Raw genomic sequence first — 27,279 nt, 5'->3', positions numbered from 1 at the left:
CTCCACGGCCTTATCAATAAGAGTCAATTCATTATGGATGCCAATAATGACTCTTTTGCACACACTATGGTGTGCTTGCAACACAATTATCTGTTTAGCTCTGGACAAGGAAGTGCACCAGAAGGCTTACTCTGTGAAAATCCTCCGTTGCAAGAAGTTTTGCAAATCTTTTGAAGTTCCTCAGGCAGCAGGTGACCAATCTGAAGCATGGGGTGCTGTGGCAGTGTCAGCATTTTCTGTTTCTATCTTGTACTTTCTATTTTGTCCAGCATGAATATCTGGTATGCCCCAAGTGCTGGGCTACTTGTAATGCTTGCCAGAAAAAGGCCACATTTCCTCTGTGTGTCACTCACCAAAGGCTGCTCAGAATATGGACATGGCTGTAAACTGTTTGACTCCAATGGCTGCGACTTCCCCAAGTTGTTTATTGAGTTTAGTGTTTCTTGCTATGTGCTCCAGCTACAAGTTGACACAGGTGCTTCAGTGACACAATCAAATAGGGTCACCACCATTGACACTAGTCACACTGGAACTGGTCAGTTATAACAAAGAGAACATTGCACTGTTGCTGTTGTTGAGACAATTTATGTCATCTGCCTCCTACAAGTCAGTAGCTCATTCCATAACATTTAGGAGGTTGCTGATGCTGGTGTAGAGAATTTATTCAGGATGGATGCATTTCAGGCATTTGGATTTACTATCACCGATACAATTCACTTTGTGTCCAATCCGGTACTGCATTCTCAATTACAAACACTGTGTGAGGAGTTTTCAGACTTGTTTTTGGAAGTATATGGTGTGCAATGAATTTTTCTGCTCATATTTCTTTGAAATCCACAGCTCAGCCTCATTTTTGTCATGCACATCCCATTCCTGTCGCCATGAAAGATCAAGTGAAAGTGGAATTGGACAGACTTTAATCTCTAGGGATGGTGAAACCTGTTATGGCCAGTGAATGTTCATCTTCACTTGTTGTAGTTCAGAAGTCGTCGAGGAAACTTTGCCTCTATGGTAACTTCAGTGCTATTGTCAATGCACAGGTGAACATGGATACATATCCTCTCCCATGCCAGGAGGAACCTTTGGCAAAAATATCAAGTGGCCAGTACTTTTCTAAAATCGATCTGTCTGAAGTGTATTTGCAGGTTCCTGCGGATGGTAAGTCTTGGCAAGTTCTGGTTTGAATGCTTATTTTGGCCTGTGTCAATAATTGCACCTTCCTTTCATTGTGTCTAGTGCTCCAGCTTTTTTCCAATGAGTTTTAAAGCAACTGACTATGCCTGTCTCAGGTTGCAGTAATTATCTTCATGATATTGGTGTCACAGGCTCCTCCACAGCCGATCACTGCAAAATTTGCACACTTTGTTTCCTGTCTTACAGTCTGCAGGCATATGGTGTAACATTGTGTAATCTAGGGTATTTTTTTTTAAATCTTCCATTGTTTATTTCAGATTCGAGGTCTCGTGGGATGGTGTTCACCCTCTGTCAGACCGCATCTCTGCTCTTATGTCTATGCTTGGCCCCTCATCCATGAAGGAGATTCAGGCTTTCAGTGAGAAAGTAGTCTGCTACCTTAAATTCCTACAGGGGGTGGGAGGCAGCCATATTGGCCCACCCACTGCATGCCATCTTGTGCAAGATTGTACCTTTTTGCTAAAGCCCAGATTGTGAATGTGCTTTTCAAATGTTGGGCAACTGACAATTCACAGTATAGCCTTGGTGTGGTCCTAGTGCAACGATATGTTGACAGCACTGAATGGCCTGTTGCTTTCACCTCTAAACTCTCACTCTGGCCCAGCAGCGTTACTGTCAGGTGAAAGGAGAGGCTCTTGGCATTGTCTACACTCTCCAGAAATTTCATGTTCTTTGTGTGGTTCCAAATTTCCTGATTACTGGCCACAAATCCTTGTTTTCCTTGTTCAACCCTCACACTCCTTTGCCTGACACAGTAGCACACCACCTATAATGCTGAGCACTGTTCTTGACTTGCTACAAATATGAGCTCCATTTTGACCTACGTCTAAACACGCCAATGCAGTTGCCTTGTCATGCATTCCTGTGAGTCCCGATTCTGACTGACTATGAAGAATTCCTTTGCTTCCATCTTGATATTGAAATGCAGGCCACGGTTGAGAATTTCCCAATTACGAGCTCATGCACAGCAGGTGCCATTTTTGCTGACCCTGTTCTCCACCAGGTGGTTTGGTTTGTTCAATAGGGCTGGCTCGATAAAACACTGGATCAAGCTTCAGGCTCCCTGCACAACTATTTTTCCTTATGGTAACACCTCTCTATTTTTGATGGTGTTTTGCTGATGTCCATGGAAGACCTTTCTCTCTCAGAGTAAACATTCCTGCCACGTTACACAGTGAAGCTCTACACCTTCTCCATCAGGCTGATTGGGGAGTTTCACACAGTAAAGAAGAGATATTTTTGGCCAGGGATTGATGCCAAAATTTTCGATTTGTCACAGCTTGTGAGCAGAGTGCCCAACAACAGGCAGCTCCCGGTGTCTCTTTCCCCCTGGCCCTCTCCATGCCAGCCATGGGAAAGCATTAACATAGACTTTGTGGGTTCCTGCTTGAATTCCTGTTGGCACTTGGTTGTGGATGCATTTTCCCCATTTCCTTACATTCTCAGGTGTGCATGACGTTGGCTGACATCACAATTCATATGATATTGAGTTTTTTTTCTATTGATGGTTTGACTTGTACCTTAATTTCCAATAATGTGCCCCAGTTTGTTCCCACAACTTTCAATTGTTTTAGTTCCTGTCATGGCATTCATCACATTATGGCTCCACAATTACACTCTCCCTCAAATGGTGAGGTGGAACAACTAATGTGTACGTTCAAGTTCCAAATGAAAAAGTTTGTTGTGGATTCTTCACCAGATGACACCCTTTTCTGAGCACCTATCACTTAATGCCTATAGAGGACTGGAGCCTAGCTGAGCTGCTCCATGGTCCAGAGCCACACACACTCCTCCACTTTCTGTGGCCCGGGTCACACCTGCCTGAGCTGCTCCATGCCTGGATTGCTGGTGTGGGTGTGAGGATTTGATCACTGGCCCAAGTGGATACTTGCCATTGTTGTATGCTGTTGTGGATGTTCTTTGTGATGGGCTGGTGGTGCACCACTTTGATCAGCTGCACCCCCACCTACCACCGGAAGCTACTAATTCACGGGTGTGGCCCCTGTCAACGCAACCCGACCCACTTCCAGTGCTGCGCACTGGGCACTGGTTCATCTCCAGCCTCAGGTCCACTGCCACAGCCTGCTGCTCTGGTTGGTCTGCCTCTGGTAGCCTCCTCACAATCACTGCCTCAGCCACTGCCACCAATGGGTCCACCCCTTTCTCCTCTGCCTGTTGATGACAATGCAGAGATGGTGATGAGACCATTTTCCCCAATGCTGTCGTCGGGTGCTGTATGCACCCACTGCTCTTGGACGTGCCCACATCTCTGCAGTTTCTGGCTCCATTTTCTGGTGCCCACCTGGCACATTGGCCTGCCCCCACCATCAGCACTGCTTGCCACCACTCCAGATACGATTGATGTACCTCTTGTCGGGCTGCCTCCATGTCCTTCATCACCTAGGTAGCCTCTCTGCATGAGCGAGAGGTGTGCTGTATCCTGCTCCTAGTGCATGTGAGTGTGAGTGTGCTGAGTGTAGCGTTGCTGCATGTGTGTACTTAAATCAGCCGCCAACTGTGGGGGTTGGCCATTAGATGCCGCCTGTAGGAAGTGTGCACATGGCATGGTCTCTGCAATGCCATTTACCAGCGACTGCTGCCTTTATGTGAGTGGAGCAGCACTTCGTGTATACCACTCACATCTGTCTATCGCTTATGTTGCACCTTCTGTATGATTCTTTTGTCTTGTTATGTCCAGAGTCACGAGACACTTATTTCTGTTACTGTTCAGAGGCTTATGAAATCCTCCCCACTCCACCAAGAGTGTCTTTCCACCGTCCACCTAACCTTCGTAACCTCTTAGTTCATCCCTATGAAATCCCCAAACCACCTTCCCTACCCTCTGGCTCCTACCCTTGTAACTGCCCCTGGTGTAAAACCTGTCCCATGCACCCTCCCACCACCACCTACTCCAGTCCCGTAACCCAGAAGGTGTACATGATCAAAGGCAGAGCCACGTGTGAAAGCACCCACGTGATTTACCAACTGACCTGCCTACACTGTGACGCATTCTATGTGGGAATGACCAGCAAAAAACTGTCCATTCGCATGAATGGACACAGGCAGACAGTGTTTGTTGGTAATGAGGATCACCCTGTGGCTAAACATGCCTTGGTGCATGGCCAGCACATCTTGGCACAGTGTTACACCGTCCGGGTTATCTGGATACTTCCCTCTAACACCAACCTATCCGAACTCCGGAGATGGGAACTTGCCCTTCAATATATCCTCTCTTCCCGTTATCCACCAGGCCTCAACCTCCGCTAATTTCAAGTTGCCGCTACTCATACCTCACCTGTCATTCAACAACATCTTTGCCTCTGTACTTCCGCCTCGACTGACATCTCTGCCCAAACTCTTTGCCTTTGAATATGTCTGTGTGTGTGTGTGTGTGTGTGTGTGTGTGTGTGTGTGTGTGTGTGTGTGTGTGTGTGTGTGTGTGTGTGTGTGTGTGTGTGCACGAGTGTATACCCATCCTTTTTCTCCCCTAAGGTAAGTCTTTCCGCTCCCGGGATTGAAATGACTCCTTACCCTCTCCCTTAAAACCCACATCCTTTCATCTTTCTCTCTCCTTCCCTCTTTCCTGACGAAGCAACCGTTGGTTGCGAAAGCTTGAATTTTGTGTGTATGTTTCTGTTTGTTTGTGTGTCTATCAACCTGCCAGGGCTTTCGTTTGGTAAGTCACATCATCTTTGTTTTTAGATATAAATCAATGTCAGTTTGACAATGTGTCTACTTTAAGATGAAACAGTTTCAACGCTGTATGAATGTTTCAAGTAAATATTCAGTATGTCACAATGACCTCCATTGTGTAACTATAATTTAGTACACATATTCTCTTTAGAAACTGGATGTATACATTCCATAATTGTTTTATCTGCCTCTTTGTACAACATTTAATGTTTTTATTTTCTGAGAGGGCAGAGAGTGCTATGTACTTTTATAAACTGCTCTAAAAATGCCAGCACAGTGTAGCGATTTGAGAATTTCTGTGTAAATTTTAGAACCACTCAGCCTTCTACCATCTCAAACACACAATATTCTGGATATGATTGTGGGATGGTAGAATCCTACCAACTGTATGTCGCATGTTTGTGTGTGCAGGCTTAGAATCAGTCGCGGGAAGAAAGTAGATACAGTGGTCGGACAGCACCGATAAGTACCTGTTGGGCAATCCATAGATGTTTTAATGAGTGTGTAAGGAAGAACCATGGAGTTTATATGCAGCTCTGTGATTATTGTGTCATTGACTATTGTTATTAAAACAAGAACAGTTTAACTCTTGACGTAACCTTGTTAGAGGCAAGACTGAGTTTATGATTCATGTTAAAAAAGGTCATGGTATCCAAGCCAACTTTCTTTTAACCGTAATTCAATTTGTTTCTAACGTCCGACTGTACAAGAGACTTACAGGAACTTACATATTCATGTGGAAAGTGAGATTTTCATTGTGTATGGAGATCAAATACATTGTTAGTTGATGAAAAGTAAAGCTTGTATGTCTACGTATTTCATAAGTAGAAAAAGTCTAAAAATTCCTGTACCTAGTGTTATTCAATAGAGAGGAAGTTCAGAGGGTTTCCAGCTGTCAGCTATTCAGTAAAGAAGAGTGGCTACAAATTCCAAGTAATTCACCTCATAAAGAAGTGGAAGGTGGTTTAGAGGAATAAGCTGATATAACCCAGATCCACACACACACATTAAGTCATCAGAACATTAAAACAGAAGTGGAAAGTTTATAGAGATAAAATGTACCTTTCTTAGCGTCTGAAGATCTAGAGCACTCTTATTGCACCACACCCCTACTGGCTTCTCACTTATCACAGGAGCCAAAATTATTTTCTTTACCTGAAACAAAATAACTGTCTTTCTATTAATAGAACCTAAATGTCATAAGGTATGTGAAGAATGCAGGCCAAATACACATATCAAAAAAAGTTTTCATCACCCCAGTTCCCAGAACTCCTGAAGATAGATGTTGACTATGGATATTGTATCACACACACAGTCCCTTTGACTGTTCAGACATGCACTAAACCCACCCAAAGATGTAAACAACCATGCATGAGCAGTGCCAATTAGACGGAGGTGGTCAGACAGTCGATCAGTTCCAGTCATTCCACCAGGAAGGAAGTACATGGCTCGTGTTGCCTGTAGTTCAACCATGCCTGGATGGTCAATACTGCAGTTTTATCACATCCACATTGTTACATTGTACCAGGGACAGCTCTCATCAAGGGAAGTGTACAGGTGTCTCGGAGTGAACCAAAGTGATGTTTGGACATGGAGGAGATACAGAGAGACAGGAACTGTTGATGACATGCCTCGCTCAGGCCGCCCAAGGGCTACTACTGCAGCAGATGACCGCTACCTATGGATTATGACTCAGAGGATCCCTGACAGCAACTCCACTATACTTTTCGTGCAGCCACAGGATGGCGTTCATGACTCAAACTGTACGCAATAGGCTACATGATGTGCAACTTCACTCCCGACGTCCATGGTGAGGTCAATCTTCGCAACCGACGCCTTGCAGCACGGTACAGATGGGCAAACAACATGCCGTATGGTCCGCTCAGGATCGGCATCATGTTCTCTTCACTGAGTGTTGCATATGCCTTCAACTACAGAATCATTGGAGACGTATGTGGAGGCAACGCGGTCAGGCTGAACACATGAACACTGTCTAGTTAGTGCAGCAAGGTGGATGTTCCCTGCTGTTTCGGAGTGGAATTACGTGGGGCTGACGTATGCCGCTGGTGGTCATGGGAGATGCCGTAATGGCTGTACGGTACATGAATGCCATCACCTGACTGATAGTGCAACCATATTGGCAGCATATAGGCGAGGCATTTTGTCTTCATGGACGACAATTTACACTCCCATCACGCACATCTTGTGAATGACTTCCTTCAGAATAACAACATAGCTTGACTAGAGTGGCCAGCATGTTCTCCAGACATCAACCCTATCGAACATGCCTGGGATAGATTGAAAAGGGCTGTTTATGGACGATGTGACCCACCAACCACTCTGAGGGATCTACACTGAACTGCCATTGAGGAGTGGGAAAATTTGGACCAACAGTGCCTTGATGAAGTTGTGGATAGTATGCCTTGATGAATACAGGCACACATCAATGCAAGAGGATGTGCTACTGGGTATTAGAGGTACCAGTGTGTACATCAACCTGGACCACCACTTCTGAAGGTCTTGCTGTATGGTGGTACAACACGCAACGTGTGGTTTTCATGGCCAATAAAAAGGTCAGAAATGTTGTTTATGTTAATCTCTATTTCAATTTTCTGTACAGGTTCCGGAACTCTCGGAACCGAGGTGATGGAAAACTTTTTTTGATGTCTGTATAATTATTACATCAATCCTTTTCAGTTTAACTATAACATAGGTACATTAAAAGTGTAAACTAGGAGAAATATTTATATTAGATGATAAAATAATCAAGAATCTAATTAGAGCATATCAGTAGAAATTTTAATGACCAATATTTGCTGTTATTCATAAACAAATCTTGCACCTAATTCAATGTGTAATATTATTATATGTGGAAGCTCACATTGGTATCAATGTGATACTAATAACTAAGAAATACTGGAAAAGCTTATTCCAAAAACATAAAGAAAAAGACAGTACCTAGCAGAAAAAGGTGTGATTTATGTAAACTGATGGTGGAGTGGAAGAAAGGAAAGGAAAGCACAGGGCCTGCTGATGTCAGCTGCATTGGAATTTTATGGCAATCAGTGGAAACAAATGACAATTTTGTGTGCTGGACTGGGATTCCAACCCAATGCAGCTGACATCAATCATTCCATTCAGTTCCGTTCCGTTCCGCTCCGTTGTCAGTACAGAGGCTGAAGAAAGCTGTTTGTGGACTCAAACAGGCTGGTAGGAATTGTTACAAAATTATTACAAAAAAACTGTTGCACTTTCTACTTGTGATGTTGAATGTATGACCTTGGCATCAACTGTTCAAGATTTACTGCAGTTAAGACAACTTATGTCTGAGGCAGACCCCAGCAGTGCCATAAAGTCACGTACAGTATATTGTGATAATAAAGGAGCCATTCAGTTAGCCATGAATCAAGTGACAAACTCCAGATCCAAACATATAGATATAAAGTATCATTTTATGAGCAGGCATGTTGAGTCAGGTGTTATTAATGTTCAACATCTGCCTTTTGAAGAAATATTAGCTGATGCTTTCACAAAACCACTCAGCAATGCCAGACATGAAACAAGTATGACAAACTGTGGCCTTGTGAAATAAGTGAAGGAGTGACTGTATATTTAGATTTCATATTGTGTGTCAATGTCGGTTTAAAAAGACATGCTGAGATATGTAAATTGATGTTGAGAGTTTTTTGTTTACTCCTTTGTGTCGCAATAGCTTGGTGGCAATTATGTGTTCTGGGGGATGTGGAAATTGTTATGCACTTACTGACTGATAAACAAAATGTTTTGTTGTACCTATCTGTGACTCAATATCTCTGCTATATGGTGAGTAGCAACTTTCCTTCTCTAATACTATTTTAATAGTTGCCTTTATTTGTGTACAAAAATGTTGTAGGACAATCATTTGGGAGGAGCGTAGATCTTACTGAATAAACCGTGTGTAAGAAAACCCCGCAGTGTTGTCTATGTTTATTACAAATGTTTCCTGTCTGTTTATATTCATTAATTAGTACTTTGCATAACTTTTCCACTTTCAGTTACTTGACTGTAGGATCATGTTCTGGTAAATTATTTTGATAATACAGCAAGAGGGTATAAAGTAGATGTGTATGGTTCAAATCTAGACTTCTATGACCTAAGCTTTATTGAGAGCCATACATTTGCCCTTTTGCCACAGTAAATGCAGAGGAGTAAAGTTGTAGTGCGTTTATGGTTGTTTAGGATGGTGTGAATAAAATAGAACAAAGGAGAAGAGAGACTGTGGAGAGAAAAATTTAGGTGAAATGAATGGAATGAAGTGGGAGCAATGGGGACATGGCTTGATGGGCGTGTGGACCTGAGATTAACAGAAACCAGAAGAATTGTGGACTTGAAGGAAGTGTTGTCAGGTTAGTTCCCATCTACACAACTTAGAGATGGTGGTAGAGAGGGGGAGTGTCTAGTTGATATGAAGTGTGGATAAACCCTCAAAACAGAAAATGTTGTGCTCAGCAGCATGTTCTTCCACTGAGTGGTCAACTTTAATTTTAGCCCCAGTCTAGTAATGACCATTCAGTCAGGTGGGTAGCTCCTTGGTGGTCAGGTACCTGTAAAAGGCTGTGAAGAACTACAACAAGGGTGGTATATGGCAGGACTGCTTTCACCATGGGATTGATTCTGTTGGAGTATGACAAACCTGTGATGGGACTAAAATTAGGTAGGTTTGGTGGTTGCATAAAACAGATCCTGCATCTGGCTTTTTCACAGGGATATCATCATCTGACAAGGAGTTGGAGATGGAGTGCAGGTAAGTGCAGTTGTGTGAGAATGTACATGTGGTTTGTTAGTCTCCACATAGAGAAGACACTGAGTCACAAACAGACACAATAAAAATGACTGCTAAAATAGTTACTCAGAAGCTTTTAGATGAAGTCCTTCTTCTGAAACAGAACACACACACATTCACACAATCACAGTTCATACACACATGGTCACAATCTCTAGGCACTATGGCCCAACTGTGCCTGCATCTGACAGGAACAGCAAACTTCTGGGATAGGTAGTGGGGTAAGGAGGCGGCGTGGAGTGGGGACGGGCAGGGGTAACAGAGTAGGGGTTGGGGAAGATGCTGTGCTGTCTGTGGAAGCATGCAGGGGTGTGGTGGGGACATGTTACGGCTGCTAGGTGCTGTGTGGCAGGTTGTGTAGGTGGGGCAGGGGGGTGGGGGAAGGTAGTTCTGAAGGCTTAAGCTGAGGGGTTGTGGCAATGCATAATGTGTTGTAGGGAGAGTTCCTATCTGCACAATTTAGAAAAACTGGTGTTGGTAGGAAGAATCCAAGTGGTGCAGGCTGTGAAGGAGTCTTTAAAGTGAAATGAATTGTGTTGGGTTGCATGTTCAGTTGCCTCTTGGTCACAGTTTGGTGGCGGCCATTCTTGCGAATAGACAGCTGGTTAGTTGTGAGGCCAATGTAGAAAGTGGTACAGTTGTTGCAGATTAGTTGGTAGATCACATGGCTGGTTTCACAGATGGCCCTGTCTTTATAGGAAAAAGATGCCTGTGACAGGGATGGAGTAGGTAACAGTGGGAGGCTGTATGGGACACATCTTACATTTAGATCTATTGCAGGGATATGAGCCATGAGGCATGGCATTGGGAGCAGGAGTGGAGTAGGGATGGGCAAGGATATAGTGTAGGTTCTGAGGGTAGCAGACTATCATAGTGGAAGGGGTGGGGAAGGTGGTGGGGAAATTTCAGAGCATGACGAGATGTAGTCAAAACCATAGTGGAGAATGTAATTCAGGAAGGTGGCTTGTTGGGTTGAGGAGGACCAGGTGAAGCAAATGAGGGAGAAGGTTTTGAGGTTCTGGAGGAAAGTGGACATGGTGTCCTCATCCTTGGCCCAGATCGCAAGTATATCGGTGAAGCTGAACCAGGTGAGAGGTTGCCAGAAGATGGTAACATGTGGCTGCCATTCCTGTATCACAGTTTTCTTCTTAGGTGTTGCCTTCAAACAAAAAATAATTGTGGATGAAGATATGGTTCTTACTTCCAAGCACAACAAGAGGGGATATTGAATGCAGACAAGTGCATGATAATCACATTGAACAGTATCCATGGCTGGTGTTCTCAATTTCAGGAGGAATCCCTTTGCATTAACTTTTCATTTATTGTGAATAATAAAATAGTTGGAGGAAAGATATCCATTATCACCAAGAAACTTGTGAATGAATCACTAACAAAGTTTGCCAAACTTACTGGTAAAGATGGTGACCTTGAGACCCACTCTCAGCTGATATACCACAATGAAGCATCAACAGATGCAAAATTATTTTTGATGACATGAGACAACTTGAGATCATAAATCAGTTGTCAAGACAGAGAATGGAAAGCATTATAGAAAACAGAGACCATCTTGTACCTATAATAAAAACCATATTATTTCATGGAAAGCAAAATATTCCTCTGTGGGGGTGTAGTGATGGTGGAAGTCTATTAGAAAACAAAAATGATCATCAAAGTATAGTGAGTAATGAGGGATTTTTGAGAGCTTTTCTAAGATTTAGAAAACATCACCTTGTGATCACTTAAGTGAATGCCACTTATATAAGTAAAACAACATGTAATGAACTTATTTTATGCTGTGAAATAGTGATGTTGTCAAGAATACTGGAGGAAATCAAAGATTAATGTTGTTATGGCATATTCTTTGATGAAACTATGGACATAGCGCACATCACCCAACTGAGTTTAGCTTCAAGATATGTTGATGGTGATGGCAAATTATATGAAACATTTTTGGGTTTCATTGACATCCATAAAGACAATGATTGTAGTGGAAACATTGACAATGAACCTCAAGAGAGTCAAGATGAAGAGTGTAGTGTTACTTGTGAAGTATTAGATATTATAGTTATAAGGAGAATGGAAAGACTTCCTTTGTCACTGGAGAACTGTGTGGGTATAGGCTGTGATGGTTGCTCAGTTAATATGTCAGAATTTAAATGAGCTGTGGCCACAATAAAAAAGAAAGCTACCAATGCGCAAGTAGCACCGTGGCAAAGTCATCAGCTCAACCTCGCTGTCTCTTGCAGTTGCAAAGTAACAAGTGTGAGAAACTCACATATTACTATTGAAGAAGTAGTATCATTCTTTACAGCATCTAGCAAGCAGTTTGCAACACTGAAGAGTCACCTAAATAACACTTGCTGCAGTCACATTGTCAAATGAGATGGGTTGAGTGACATGATGCTGTTATTCTGTTTGCAGCTGATCTCTGAACAGTTTGCAAAGTTCTTAAAGAAATACAGTGTTGGAGGGATAGAACAATGGCTGCCAAAGCCAATATTCTCTTTCTATCTCTCTCTAACTGCGACTTTACTATCACTCTGTTTACAATGAGTGACATTATAACATATCCAGTCAGCAAAATCTTATAAGACCCTAGCTTGGACAACGCGATGACAAAAGCAAAATTAGATTCAAAGCTCAAGGTGTCTGATGGCATGGGAGCTAAGTTTTATAGCCACTTTGCTCATACTGTTGAAGATGCGAAGGCAATTATGGAAGAGTTAGACATGGAGATGAGTGTTCCTCATCTTACAGGCAGACACAGGGAAAACTGTGATCATAATGATGATGCTTTGACATATTGGAAGAGAACTGTTATTTTTTTCCAATACTGGGCCATTTTACAACTGACATGAGAGAACGTTTTGCTGTAGAAAATATTTATCACTTAAAGTTCAACATACTTTTGCCCTTAACCCTTTCAGACCTGGTGGTCACAATTGTGTACATAAAGTTTGTTCTCTAATATTTCAGTGTCAAGAAATGTCAGGTGCATCCAAACTCACTGTGCACATTTGTGTATGTTTCTTTTAGCCATGCTCCAGCACCTGCTGCTCTCTTGTGAGCAGTCTGTGAACCACATAGTAAAATATACTCTCTGGTGTTGTCTCTCAGTGGGAATCCATCACTCATTGAGTTTATTGCTATAATAGTCATGTTGTGGGTTTTGTTAATGAATGTTTTGTGTCGTTTCCTTCTTTTGGAAACATTAGACATTCTTTCAGTGGAATTTTCAGCAATTTCATTCATTTCGTATTTGTGTTTCGTATACAACAGGTCCTTTGTGGTGTATATTAGGAAATGTAACCTAAAATGTGCCTCAGCTGTATTTGCATGGCTATGGTAGTTATATGTGGTATTTTTTCAGTAATTTCAGTACCAGCAGCAAGGAGGAGAATAACTTGACCTGTACATATGATTTTATTTTATATTGCTGGCTTTTGACTTTCAAATATGGATAAGGAATGTCTTTCTGTGGAGAAAGATTGGGTCTTGATTGTGAACATAATTGAAAATAGTGATGTTTCTGACATTAGTTTGAGTGGTGATGAGGATGACAGTCTACCACTTACTGAAAGGCAAGCTCCACAAATAGTGAAATGTGTTGGAGCAGGTAAATTGGGCGTGAATGATATGTGTAGAGACACCATATCTGATGATGATGATGATGATGATGGAGAGGTGGTGGATTTGAAATGAATTTTTTATACAATGAAAACAACCCAGAATTGAATAGCTTGTTGACAACATATTGGTGACATCTAAATAATCCATAAAATGGAAACGCAAGCCTCTAAGTACCATGACAGAAACACACAAACCTCCAAATTTTGAAGAATTTGTCTTGTGTTCTCCAATACAATACTTCAAAATACATATACCAGATGGTTTGTTCACTAGCATGGCAGCACATACTAATATTTATGCATTACAACAAGGCAAATCCTCATTCAAACAGACAACTCCTCAAGAACTAGAGGTGCTATTTGGTTTGCATATATTGACTGGCACTTTGAAATTTCCCAGATTACGAATGTATTGGGATACAAGCCTGAAGGTAAATGTGTGTTGGGAAAACATGTCACGAGACTGATTTTTTGAATTATGAACAAATTTACATTTGGTGATCAACCTGGAGAAGCCACCTGTAAATAAAGTTAAATTTTACAAAGTCGGGCCAATGTACACAGCCATTCGAAAACGCTGCAGTAAACTTCCTATAGAAGAGAATGTTTGTGTGGATGAAGGAATTATTCCTTTTACTGGGAAGTTTTCTGCAAAGCAGTATGTCAAGGGGAAACCAAGTCCATGGGGAATCAAAGTCTTCATGTTGTGTGGAAGTTCTGAAATCTCAGGGCATCAGTGCAGTAGGCACTGTCCGTCAAAACAGATTTGTAAAGAACTTGCCTTTTTCAGATGATAAAACAATAATAAAACAAACCAGAGGTTACTGTGAAGAAATCGCTAGTGCTGATGACATTACCATGTGTAAGTGGTTAGACAATAGGCCAGTTGTATTCTGATCAAACTTTGTTGATAAAGGCTCAGTGGATGAAATTGAGTGTTGGGACAAAAAGCACCACAAATATATGAAAGTAGAAAGACCTGAAATAGTGAGAAGATATAATAATGCAATGGGTGGTGTGGATCTATTTAATCAATTTATAAGCTACTACAGAGTTTTCATCAGATCTCAAAAATGGGCTTTGTGTATGATTTTTCATGCTGTTGACTTTACCATCATGCAAAGTTAGTTGGAATACAGATGAGACGCAGACAACCTGTCTATCCCAGAGAAGAAGCAAATGGACCTTCTTTACTTTTGTATCAGGGTAGCAGATGTATTGATACTGTGCCAGAAGAAAGTGACTGAAACGAAGAGGGAGCGTCCGTCTGATGATGGGCTGGCTTCAGACATGAGAGTCATACCAAGAGATAGAGGAGAATTACGACCAGCTACAGAGATACGGTTTGATTCCATTGACCATTTGCCTTTGCATGATGTAGGAACTCCAAGTCGCTGCAAATTTCCAAAATTTACAGGGCGTTCTAGACTTCAGTACAGAAAATGTAAAGTACATTTGTGTCTCCAAAAGGACAGAAATTGTTTTTGCAGTTTCGTACTAAACCTTAATATCAGTGTGTTGGCCATTGTTGTTTAAATAAGTATTGTAATTTGGAATTATTTTTATTGTTTCTTCTATTTTAAAGTGAAATAAAGAGTGGCACACTTGATCCATACTGTTAACCTCCTTAATGCATGACATGAAGATCGAGACCTGATGAACACAATTGTGTACATTAAATATCTAGAAGACTAGAGATCGTATGAAATTTTTTCTTAGAAAAATGTTGTCAGGAGACTCACCTGAATGTAAAAATTATGATAGACCTTTTTTTTATGAGTGAATAAAAAATCAGGTCTGAAAGGGTTAAAACTACTGAAACATGACAGTAATGATTTAGCACATAAATTGAAACAGTGGTTAAGTGAACTACCATTCTTTGAAGAAGAATCACTCTTTGTGATTAAAAAGAGACTAATGGAAGAGATTCTTCAATACAAGCAAATGAGCATAAATGCCCTTCCTTAATGATCATGATTCTGTTATGCAAGCGTTGTCTGTTTGTCCAAGATCTGACTATTGTACTTTGAACATGCTGTACAAAATATTTGATTGTCTATCTGCATCTATTGCTACAGAAGAAAGATGTTTTTCAACACTGTGGCGTACAAAGACATGGCTGAGGTCAACCATAAAGGAGGGTCAATTTAATGGCGTAGTTCTGTTGAACACTCATCCTGACATTGATTGTCCTATTCATGATGTAATTAATCAATTTGCCAGGAAGAATAGGTGCATAGAATTCATCAGTAAGGAAGATAACCACAATCATAACTTTTTTATATCATAAGATGGCATTGTCTTGTATATGTTTATAATAAGTTTAAATAAAACTTTGTTAAAATTAGGATGTGACTTGATTATTTTTTTATTACGGTAAAAGTACAGATAGCTCAAGATATCTTTAGTGCCCCCTCCTTGAGGTTTTTTTGTATCTGCCTCTACATGGGAGGGATTAGAAAATGATGACTGTCAAAAAGGTCATCATGGTCTATCCAGTGGGTGGATGGGAGAAGGCCAGGGCTGCAAAAAGAAAGATCAATGGCTGAATAAGATCCGTTCACCACACTGAAGCATATGGGGGCACCAATATTCAATAGACAAATACTGAGCTCTGCAAGCAAAGGCCAGCTGTCATAGTTCCACCCCACAGCTGAGAAATCAGTTCAGACAACACAATATGAGACAATTCACAGTTTAGAGGGAGGTACATATTACTGATGATAAAATCCAGATATGTCTTCCCATGAACAGCCTCAGTCTCCAAAGTTGTATTGAGTGCATGTGTTATGACGTAGAAAGAGTCAAGAATGTATGTGAAAACTCTGCCATGTGCTCTGTCATAGTTAGCTCAATTCATAAAATAGTCCTGACAATTGCGCAGGGTAGGGGTTTGCAATGCTGGAAATCAAGTTTTCTGGAGGGCAATGCAGAAAGCATGGGAAATGTATAAGAGACATGTCATAGATTAACCGGGTAGTGGAAGAAAACCACTACAGTTCCACTGGAAGTTCGTGTTATTAGTACCCTGTGGGGATGTGAAGGGAAGGAGGAGGCACATCAGCCCCAGGTGTGCATGATGGGACCAGTTATGAGGATACTGCATCAATGCATATTGGTTCTGAAGCAGGTCATGTGGGGGTGATCCAGTGCCACAGGGACCACTAGGAACTCCATCTCAGGTTCAGAGTTGGAACTTGTGGGGTTCACAGACATGGGGTGCACCAGAAACTCCTTCACCACAGATGATGCCTTCCTTTTGCCCCTCTTCTCCTTGGATGATTTTGATGTCTGGTTCCTTCAGTCACTGGCTGGTAATTGGTTGCAGACTGGCAGAATCCTGGGAAAGAAGCATCCTGGGGAACTATTTCCTAGCAAGAGGCACATGAGGGGGTGCTGCTTCTCCAGCTCAGGGTTGGGGATTGAAAAGCCTGGTGGATGGGAAGTCAGTGCTCCCAACTGGGTGTGAGGGAGGGTAACAGTAGGAGGAAGTCCTGCCTCCCCCCCCCCCCCCTCTTTCCCCCCAACCACCAGATGAGTGGGATAGTCAAACAAGGGCCCTACATAGAAAGCATGAAGGGCAAGGTTACTGTCACTAGGGAGCTTAATGTCGTCACAGCCATAGCAAGTGTCACTGTCGTACATACAGGATGGTCACTGCCGTACATACAGGATGCAAATTATGACATTTGTTCTTGACCTCCTGATACATCAATTGGTCAAAAGCTTGTATTCTTGGATTTTATTTCACCTTGAAAGATTGTGCAGTCTGATGAACAGGTGGAATGGTGCTCCCTGCCACTGACATAACCAGAAGGGATAGGCATGTGCAAATGGTATCACAATCCCTACACCCTAGACTGGCATTAAAATGTGAAGATATGTGGCTGAATCTCATTCATTTGAAGCATTTCATGGGAGAGTCTACATAGTGTTTCACATCGCTTTCGATACACCATTACGTTTACCTTTTCAGGCAACGAGTCACCTCCCAAGGCTATGATTAAGGCCCCAGTGTCAATCCTACTGTCCTTCAGTCCTCTCTGGACATGACAAACGAAATTCATGCCCTGTGACTCCAAACTGGCATTTAACTCATCATCAGTCTATAAAAGAAGGTTGCACTGTAAGATGATATTCTGTACCACACTTAGACGGGAGACGATAGTCAAAGGAATGTCACCGAGCTCATTGCAGGTGAGCAGTACCCGTGACTAAGTAGGGGATGGCATTTTAATCAGAACTGAACAACTGCCATTTTCAAAAACGCTGTTACTTCCCCAAACCTATTGTCCAGGTGTTCAACAAAAAGAAGCATATCAATCATATTTGGTCGAAGTTGTGGCAGAGTGAAAGTGAGTTGCAACAGAGCAGCTGCAAGCAGACAAGACTGTTATGCATTGTGAAGCAAAACATGGCTGACAAGTGTTGCAAAACAGAGCCAGCTGGGTATGGAATAGCAACAGCTGATGCTGCAATACGCTAGTGGAAGGACGGAAGCCTTTTCTCACTTGCCACCATGGAAGTGTTGAGTATGTGCCTTAAGCTCTAAATGAGCTTAGTCTAGAGCAAGTAAGTACTCAGCCACTCGTGTACTATTCTTGCCTCAGTATCACAGTTTACAACACGAGCCTATGACACCTGGTGTGACAACCTGGAATGCAGTACAGGGTCTGCTGTTTGATGACGGGACAGGGCGGCCTGCCCTGAGTCGAGAGAGCCGCTGCTGGAGCGGAGCCGCTGCTGGAGCAGAGCTGCTCGCTTGCTGGAGTGAGGTCACAGATACCCCCGCAGTATTGCCAGCTTTGCTGCCATGCTGTTATCACAGTCACAACTGGAAATAATGCTGACAGCAGCATTCGAGTGATGCCACACTCGGCCATGCTCTTTGCACTACCACCAATGACGGACATCTATTGTTTCACATGAGAGGCAACTGGACGCCTCCATCAAGCTGTTCCTCATGCACTACAGCCAAGGGCTGGAATAAACAAGTAAATTAAACAAATCTACTGCTGTCCTGATGTCTCCCTTCACTCTCCACAGATGACAATCAATGGCTCATCTAACACTGGTGTCAGATAATTCACATCGCCTTCTTAGAGCAGTGTCTGAACATACAACCTCAGTATGGTGAGGCCAAAAATTGATTGTATTTTTGTCATGGAGGAAATGTTTGATGGTCATGCATTATGTTAAGTAGATTTTATTGCAAATAGAGAACCAGTGATTTGTATAGTTTTAGAGGTAATGGAAGTCACTACATGTTAGTGCCTGTTAGATGTGTACAGTGTAACCTAGAGAGCCACTAACTACCATATACACAATCAGTTCTGGTAAAATGTTATACATGCAATCGTTGGGGGCATATGGCTAGGCAATGCCAGGAGTCAAGATGGCTCATGAATGGATGTAAAAATTAATTAACGTATTTCATTTTCTTGTCTTATAAGTGTTAGTTCTCAAAATGAGTGTTGTCAAGGACAAAGTTTCGACAGAACAAGAGAGACAATGTCTGTCAGAGTTGGAAACAGTGTACAAATTGCTGGAAAAAGTAGCCCAATTAACAGCTGATAATACAGAACTGTGAGGGTTGGTAAAATCATGGTCATCACAATGGGGTGTAGATTTGTCAGCACAAATTCAATTACTCCTTTTTCTGGCAAGGCAACTGAGGATGTGCAGGCCTTTGCAGAAGACCTTGGCAATTTGGCTCAGATGGAAGGTTGGTCTGATACAGGATTACTGAGTGATGCAAAACTGAGACTAACAGGGGAAGCTAAACATATGTAGGGCATACAGAAACCCTTAAGGGAGCCACAACATTTGTAGAATTTAGAAAGGGGTTATTTCCAAGATATATGAAACAAAATAGTGTCGGACACATAGGGAATAATTAGGGGTAATAACTAAGAAAAATACAGAAACTGTGGAACAATTTGCGGATAGGCTAAGGGAAATTAATGGATGGAGCTATGAATTAGGACATGATGCCACAGTCAATGAAATTATTTTCCAAGAAGCTGAGCAGCAGGCACTCAAATTATTTTTTAAGAGGGTTGCATGAGGAACTGCCAAGATAGGTATCGTCAGGGGGGTCCAACACATTTGCACACTGTAGTGTGGTTAGCTGTAGAGTGTGAGGAGATCAATTTGTTGACTGGAATGCAGGGTAAATGGACAGTATTTGCAGCTAATATAAACTGTTTCAGGTGTGGGCAAATGGGACATATAAGGAGGCAGTGTCACCAGCCTCAGGGTGACATCAATAAAGTGTTTTAGAAACAGAGGTCCGGGGAAGAATAAGACATTAAACGCCAGTGGGAACCCCAGGTCCACCTATGGTCACTCCTAGTAAGACTGGATGCTACAAAATTGTATTCAGAGGTGGACTGTGTGATAAGAGGAATAGTAGGAAAAAAGGGTTGCGGATATAATTGGACACAAGGGGGGGGGGGGGGGGGGCAGCATGTGTCAGTCTGCAGTAGTGATCTGGTGAAATGTAAGCAACTGGTCACACCATGGTACAGACTGTATGGAGTGGGGGATAAAGATGTCACACCACTGGGATTGGTGGACATTGAATTTTGCCTGGATACATTTTAATTTAAACAATGTGTAGAGATTGTGTTACATGTGAATAAGGGCTATGACATGGTTCTAAGATTAGATTTCTTATATCAGCATTGTGCCATAATTGATCTTTGGCAACATAAGGTGGAATTTGATGGAAAAAGGTTTCAGCTATGTGAAACCATTGCCAGCATAGCAAAGTCATGAGTGGAGTCTGTTGCAAAAGACAAACTGATTAAATGGTAAACAATAACTCCAAGAATAGATTCACATGATTGTGTACCTAAGAGTACTACGAAACTGCTTTGGGTCCATGTTCAGCCTAGCTTGGTGGTAGGTATTTTGTATGTGGTGGAACCATTAGAAGAGAATGAAGTATTAGCTCAGGCTTAGTTAAGAGAGGAACCATATGTGTACAAGAAATAAAGGATGAAAATAAAGTCTTAGGGAAGTGGATACAGGATTAACAAAATGGTTGTTAATTGCAAATATGGATATCCTAGTGGAAGAAGAATTGTACATGAGGGATGTCAGCCATGGATAGTTGCTGGATGATATTGAAACTGCTTTCCAAGGAAAAGTGAAGCACATAGAGGGGAAAAATAGGGAATGGATGGAAAAATTACTTTTGGAATCAGAGGCCTGAAACCATTGTTTAGTGTATTTCAATGACATAACCATCTATGAGAGTGATATGGAACAACATATGCAGCAATTAAGGAAAGTATTCCTATGGATAAAAGAAACAAAGTTAATACTGGGTATAGAAACATGTAATTTTGTAATGGAAGAGGTATCATACATAGGTCATATAATTACGGATGGGTTTAAGACAGAGCCAGGATTAACTAGAGCTTTAAGTGAATTTCCTGTACCAGAATCTGTAAATTAGTAGCAATTTTCTTAGGAGTCTCTAACTGTTACCACTGGTTCTTATAAGACTTCGTGGATATTGTCAAATGGTTGACACAGTTGTTTGAAAGGGGTAGAAAATTTGTGCAATTAGTAGAGTGCCAGCATGCTTTTGAGGAGCTAAAAGAAGCTTTAAAATGGAGTCCAATATTGGTATTTCTGGATTTTAAGAGAGAATTTGTTTTATCATGTGATGCATCAAACCAAGCATTTGGCTGTGTGTTGTCACAAGAAGTAGAAGCTTTAGAACATCTGGTAGATTATGCATTGAGACAATCAAATTCAGTGAAAGAAATTATTCCACAATGGAGAAAGAGATGTTAAGCCTTATTTATGGAATCACATATTTCAAATGTTGTCTGTACGATAAAGAGTTCTGAGTAACAACAGATCATGTGGCATTAAAATGGTTGTTGGTGTTAAACGATCCTTCTAGCAAGTTAACACAATGGGCAGTAAGACTAAGTCACAAATAAACCTGGGAAGAAGCATTGAAATGTAGATGGAGATGGCTTAACTAGAAAAGTAGCAGTATGACATTTAGGGGGTAAGGAGCATACAGAATGGAAAACTGCACAGATAGCGGAAGACAAATACAAGCAGTATTTTAAGCAGTCACAGTCTTTTGTGCAGAATGGTTTGATATGCAGAAAAATCAAGCTGGGACCACTAGCATAGAGTGCTACAAGAAGCTCATGATCACATATTAGCAGGTCATGGAGGTTGCAGATCTTGCAAAAGAAGATTAGCAAAAAGGTATTGGTTGAGGAATAGGCAGATGGACATAAATCAGTATGTGAGGAATTGCATACAGTGCACACAGAACATGGGTTTGTGTTGGAGCTGAGAACCATTGCAGGGGTTACCTGAAACATTAGCACCAATCAAATTTCTGAGCATTGATGTTTTATGTCCATTCAATATAACACTTGCAGGGTATATGTATACATTCACAGTCATAAATAACTTTTCAAGAAATGTAGAAATTGCTGCAATGCCAAACCAGCTGGCAGGAACAGGGCAGATATATTCAAGAAATTGTGTAAGTTATTGAACTGCAAGAAGTTAAGCATGAGGTCTCTCCATCCACACGCGCATGGAAGAACAGAAAGGGTGCATAGGAAAATCAGAAAGATGCTTGGACACTACACTGACTCAAATTACACCAACTGGGATGTCTATTTGAAGTATGTTGTCTCCACCTACAATTAAAAACAGCAGACAAATTTGGGATTATCACCATATGAAGTAGTATATGGTCATAAAACCCCATCACCATTTGACATATTGGATACGGAGAAAGGGCAGACTGGAGAATTGTTAAAGGAAATTCCCAGAGTGATTAGGGAAATTTGGAGTAGAGTACAGAGGGCAAATACATGAGCACTGGAGAAGCAGGAAGCAGCAGTGGGCTGTACGGCATAGATGCCACAGTATAAGGTAGGTCAGTGGGTGATGCTGTCAACTTTGTATACGCTGCAGGGAAAGATAAAGAAGTTTTTTGCCATGTATCAGGGGCCATACCAAGTGATAGAGACAACATAACCAAAAAACATCAAGATTCAGTTGCCAACAAGGATGACAATTGTGCATGTAGGGTGGCTGAAACCTTTTCAAGAGACTCCTTAAGTTATTTCAGGAACAGGAAATGTGGAGCAAAAAGGGAGAATGAGGAGAAAGATATCAGAAGATAAACAAGAGGTTGTGAATGAAACTAATTAGGAACCCCAATGGATTAAGTCCTAGGAGACAGTAATATATTTTCTTTTACAGTTTAGGTACAGATTTAGTGTAATTAGCATAAGCAGCTGTGGAGCAGCAAGGAATTTGAGGAGGAGCAAAGTAGTAGGTATTCCTGTCTGTTGGTGAGGAGCTGAGAAGATGACATAATACAGTTCAAAGTGGAACTTCTAATCTTTGTTGGGGTGAAAGCATTATGGAACCCGCACCTTGAAGAGGGAGTGCTATTCACTAAGCAGGAAGATGTCAATCACCAGTCATCACTGGGTGATACTGGTGGTATTCAATGCATGGGATATGTATAACAAGGTAAGAAGATTGGAAGAAGCTTGCAACAAATTCTGTTAGGGAACTGAAAGACACAAGACACTCAAAGAAAGTGCCAAAGTACATGAGAGAGTACATGGAGTGTACGAGAAATTAATGGCAAGAGATGACCTAGGTACTGGGGTTTAGTTAATACACTACTGGCCATTAAAATTGCTACACCACGAAGATGACGTGCTACAGATGTGAAATTTAACTGATAGGAAGAAGATGCTGTGATATGCAAATGATTAGCTTTTCAGAGCATTCACAAAAGGTTGGCGCCAGTGGCGACACCTACAACGCGCTGACACGAGGAAAATTTCCAACCGATTTCTTATACACAAACAGCAATTGACTGGTGTTGCCTGGTGAAATGTTGTTGTGATGCCTCGTGTAAGGAGAAGAAATGTGTACAATCACATTTCCGACTTTGATAAAGATCAGATTGTAGCCTATCACGATTGCGGTTTATCATATCGCAACACTGCTGCTCGCGTTGGTCGAGATCCAATGACTGTCAGCAGAATATGGAATCGGTGGGTTCAGGAGGGTGATATGGAACGCCATGCTGGATCCCAATGGCCTCGTACCACTAGCAGTCGAGATGACAAGCATCTTATCCGCCTGGCTGTAACAGATCGTGCAGCCACGTCTCGATCTCTGAGTCGACAGATGGGGACATTTGCAAGACAACAACCATCTGCACGAACAGTTTGACGACGTTTGCAGCAGCATGGACTATCAGCTCAGAGACCATGGCTGTGGTTACCCTTGATGCTACATCACAGACAGGAGCACCTGCAATGGTGTACTCAATGACGAACCTGTGTGCACGAATGGCAAAACGTCATTTTTTCGGATGAATCCAGGTTCTGTTTACAGCATCATGATGGTCGCATCCGTGTTTGTGCAACATTGTGGTAAACGCACATTGGAAGGGTGTATTCATCATCGCCATACTGGCGCATCACCCGAGTGGTGGTATGGGGTGCCATTGGTTACATGTCTCGGTCACCGCTTGTTCGCATTGACGGCACTTTGAACAGTGGACGTTACATGTTAGATGTGTTACAACCCGTGGCCCTACCCTTAATTTGATTCCTGTGAAACCCTACATTTCAGCAGGATAATGCACGGCTGCATGTTGCAGGTCCTGTACGGGCCTTTCAGGATACAGAAAATATTCGACTGCTGCCCTGGCCAGCACATTCTCCAGATCTCTCACCAACTGAAAACGTCTGGTCAATGGTGGGCAACCAACTGGCTCATCACAATACTCCAGTCACTACTCTTCATGGACTGTGGTATCGTGTTGAAGCTGCGAGGGCAGCTGTACCTGTACACGCCATTCAAGCTCTGTTTGACTCAATGGCCATGTGTATCAAGGCCGTTATTACAGCCAGAGGTGGTTGTTCTGGGTACTGATTTCTCAGGATCTATGCACCCAAATTGCGTGAAAATGTAATCACGTCAGTTCTAGTATAATATATTTGTCCAATGAATACCCGTTTATAATATGCATTTCTTCTTAGTGTAGCAATTTTAATGGCCAGTAGTGTAACAACAAATGTGGGTGGTACCAGCACAACAGCTCCCCCTTCTCTGCAGAAAACTGTTCCTGTAATACTGGTCATCATCATCATCATCAGCCAATTCAATCATTAAATGATGTGGCCTCTTCGAGTCGTGGATTCAGGTAGGCAGGCTTTCAGCAGTCTCCTCCAAGTGTGACGGTCTTGGGCAGTTCTCTGCCAGGTGTTACCAGCGATCTTCTTTATGTCTTTGTCCCATCTGTCTGGTGGTCTTCCTCTAGGCCTCCGGTGCTCTCTCGGACTCCACTCCAGTACTAGCTTCGTCCATCTGTTGTCTTTTCTTCTTGCGACGTGGCCAGCCCACTGCCATTTCAGGGAACCTAACAAGGGGAGGCCGCCAATTGTGAAATTCAGATTCGATTCATACTGCGCATAATAAAAGCTCATGGCCAGAGGTATAATGTGGCAAAGCACCAAGATGCACTTCTCAGCTGTTGTCGAGAAAATCAACAGTTAGAAGAAACCGTTGCGGTGAAATACTCTCTACGATTAATAATTTTCTACAGCGTCGTGGTGCAGCGGTAAGCGCTTGGGTTCGTAATCCGAAGGTCGGCAGACCAATATGTCTGCTTGTGTCTATACACACACACACACACACACACACACACACACACACACACACACACACACACACACACACACACACTACATAGTTCATACATATTCTGTCAAGTGGGGTAAGAGTAAAATTGAAGTGTCTATTTTTATTGCAAAAGCCAAGGAAAGACATGTAGAAATGGAGGAAGCAAAGTTACAAAAGCACTACCAAGTGGAAATCACAGTCTGTCCAAATATGGTAACAAGAGAGAGTCAGGATTCCTGCACAGTGAAGTTGGTAATGGGACAAAAGGAGGTAAGAGGATGAAATAAACAAGTGGTCAAGCCACAACTGAACTTTCAGCAGAATCAAGGCACAATTATTGTACTCTACCTTTGGCAAGATGGTAGCAGTGGCTAGTTGTTTCAAGCAGGAGAAGCTTATGTCAGCAAAGAGACTAGAATTAAATGGGAGTGGTTTGTTATTAAATGGAACAGTGTGCGAGATAATGTGGCCTACTTTCCATCTACCCACCACTGTTTTAGGGATAACTCATCTGTGTTTTGCAGTCTCATTTGTATTGGCGAGAGGAGCCCGTGGAAATCCCACCTGTTGCAGATCTAATCAGCTTAAATCAAACTCTAGGGCTGGAATTTATGTAGTCTATGAACACACTTCTGAACCAGCAGGAGGGAAGAGTCTCCCTGGAAACCTTATTGCAGCATGTAAATTTATATCAGGAAAATAGGTACTGAAAAGGGAAAGGGACCCTGTGGAACTGTGTAAGATTAGGAGATAGGATTAAGGTAACCATTTGTTAGCATAATTCTTAAGAGACGAAAAAGGGCCAGAACTCCAGTATAAAGGATAATCTAGTTTGGTCAATCCAAGGGACTGGGTCTTGATAAACAGGAGGGCAATGTAGCATACCAATCATATTCAATCAAAAAGTATGCAAAAGTAGAAGCGAGTTGCAACAGAGCCAGTCACAGGCAGGATAGAATGTTATATGTTGCGAAGCAAAACATGGCTCACAGGCGTTTTGAAGCAGAGGCATCTGGGCATGGTATAGCAACAGCTGATGCTGCAATACACTAGTGGAAACACAGAAACCTCTCCTCACTTACTGTCATGGAAGTGTGAGGAGTACGTGCCTTAAGCCCTAAATGAACATAGTCTGAGCATATAGGTACTCAGCCATTTGTGTACTTAAATATCATCATCTCAGTAGATGCCCAAAGTTACATCTTTGAGTACAGTACAGGGTCTGCTGTTCGACCTTAGGACAAGGCAGCCTGCCCTGTATCACGAGAGAGCTGCCACCAGAGCGGAGAGCTGCCCACTCGCTGGAGGAAATGAAGCTCACGGCTGCCCCCATGGTATCACCAGCTGTACTGCCAAGCTGTCATCATTGTCACAGTTGGAGACACCGCTAACAGCAGCATTTGAGTGACACCATGTTCAGCCCCTGCTCTTTGCACTGTCAGTAATGTTGTCTTCTGTTTTGCACGAGAGGCAATTGGATGTCTCCACCAAGCTGTTCCTGATGTACTATTGCTGAGGGCCAGAATGAAGAAGTTAATTAAACAAATCTACTGTCATCCTGACATGTCATTTCACTCTCTACCAGTGACAATTCACAGCTTATCTATCAAAAGAATAATGGCTTAGTGGCTAAAAAGGAATCCCCACTGGACGTAGAGCAAACTAAGTGTTGTGTGGGCTATGATTCCCCTTGTCTCTTAGTCTTGTGTTTGTCCCATGGTGGAGCTAGGAAACATTGTGTAGTCATATCTCCAGCACTGTAGTAATCCTTTCCTTCAGAAGAAGCTGCTGGGGCCGTCCAGACACCAGCAGAAGAAAGTTTGAGCTGCTTCATTTGTGAGTCATCCATCTTGGTGATATCCATTCTGATTGTGGGCTCTCCCCTTGGGTGCCTCCCAGCCTCAACAATGGCTGCCTGGTCAGCTAACCATTGCCTGATCTCCCCGTGCTTTGGCCACAATGGGCACATATGCCTTGGCATGTGTAGGGAGTTTCCATGAGGCACCATAATTGTGCATGAAGACCCTTCTTTACAGCATGGCTACTGAGTTGGCTTTTGGGTGTATTACTTTTCCAGATAGGAAGGGTGCAAAGACAGAAAGGAAAAAAGGTGGAATATACACAGTTTTGGGTGACCACCTCTGCACAATCTGAAACTATGTAAAATCTGTAAGCTGAAGTGTATGTCAAACCCTACAATGAGGTCCATGTAGTGAAGGATGAAAAATGTGT

At 42.3% G+C, this 27,279-nt stretch overlaps 1 protein-coding gene across 1 annotated transcript in view; it reads right to left on the bottom strand.

Moving 5' to 3' along the window:
* Nucleotides 1–27,279, bottom strand: part of LOC126259932 (uncharacterized) — a 269,463-nt gene that overhangs the window by 104,872 nt on the left and 137,312 nt on the right. The window contains exon 7 of the mRNA XM_049957024.1: nucleotides 5,950–6,042. Within this exon, the coding sequence (XP_049812981.1) occupies nucleotides 5,950–6,042 (93 nt within the window). The remainder of the gene's footprint in view (nucleotides 1–5,949; nucleotides 6,043–27,279) is intronic.

The sequence above is a fragment of the Schistocerca nitens genome, chromosome 5, assembly GCF_023898315.1.
Source record: "Schistocerca nitens isolate TAMUIC-IGC-003100 chromosome 5, iqSchNite1.1, whole genome shotgun sequence".
NCBI classification, from domain to species: Eukaryota; Metazoa; Arthropoda; class Insecta; order Orthoptera; family Acrididae; genus Schistocerca; species Schistocerca nitens.
The sequence above is the reverse complement of the archived record's forward strand: the minus strand, read 5'-3'. Positions and strand labels throughout refer to the sequence as shown.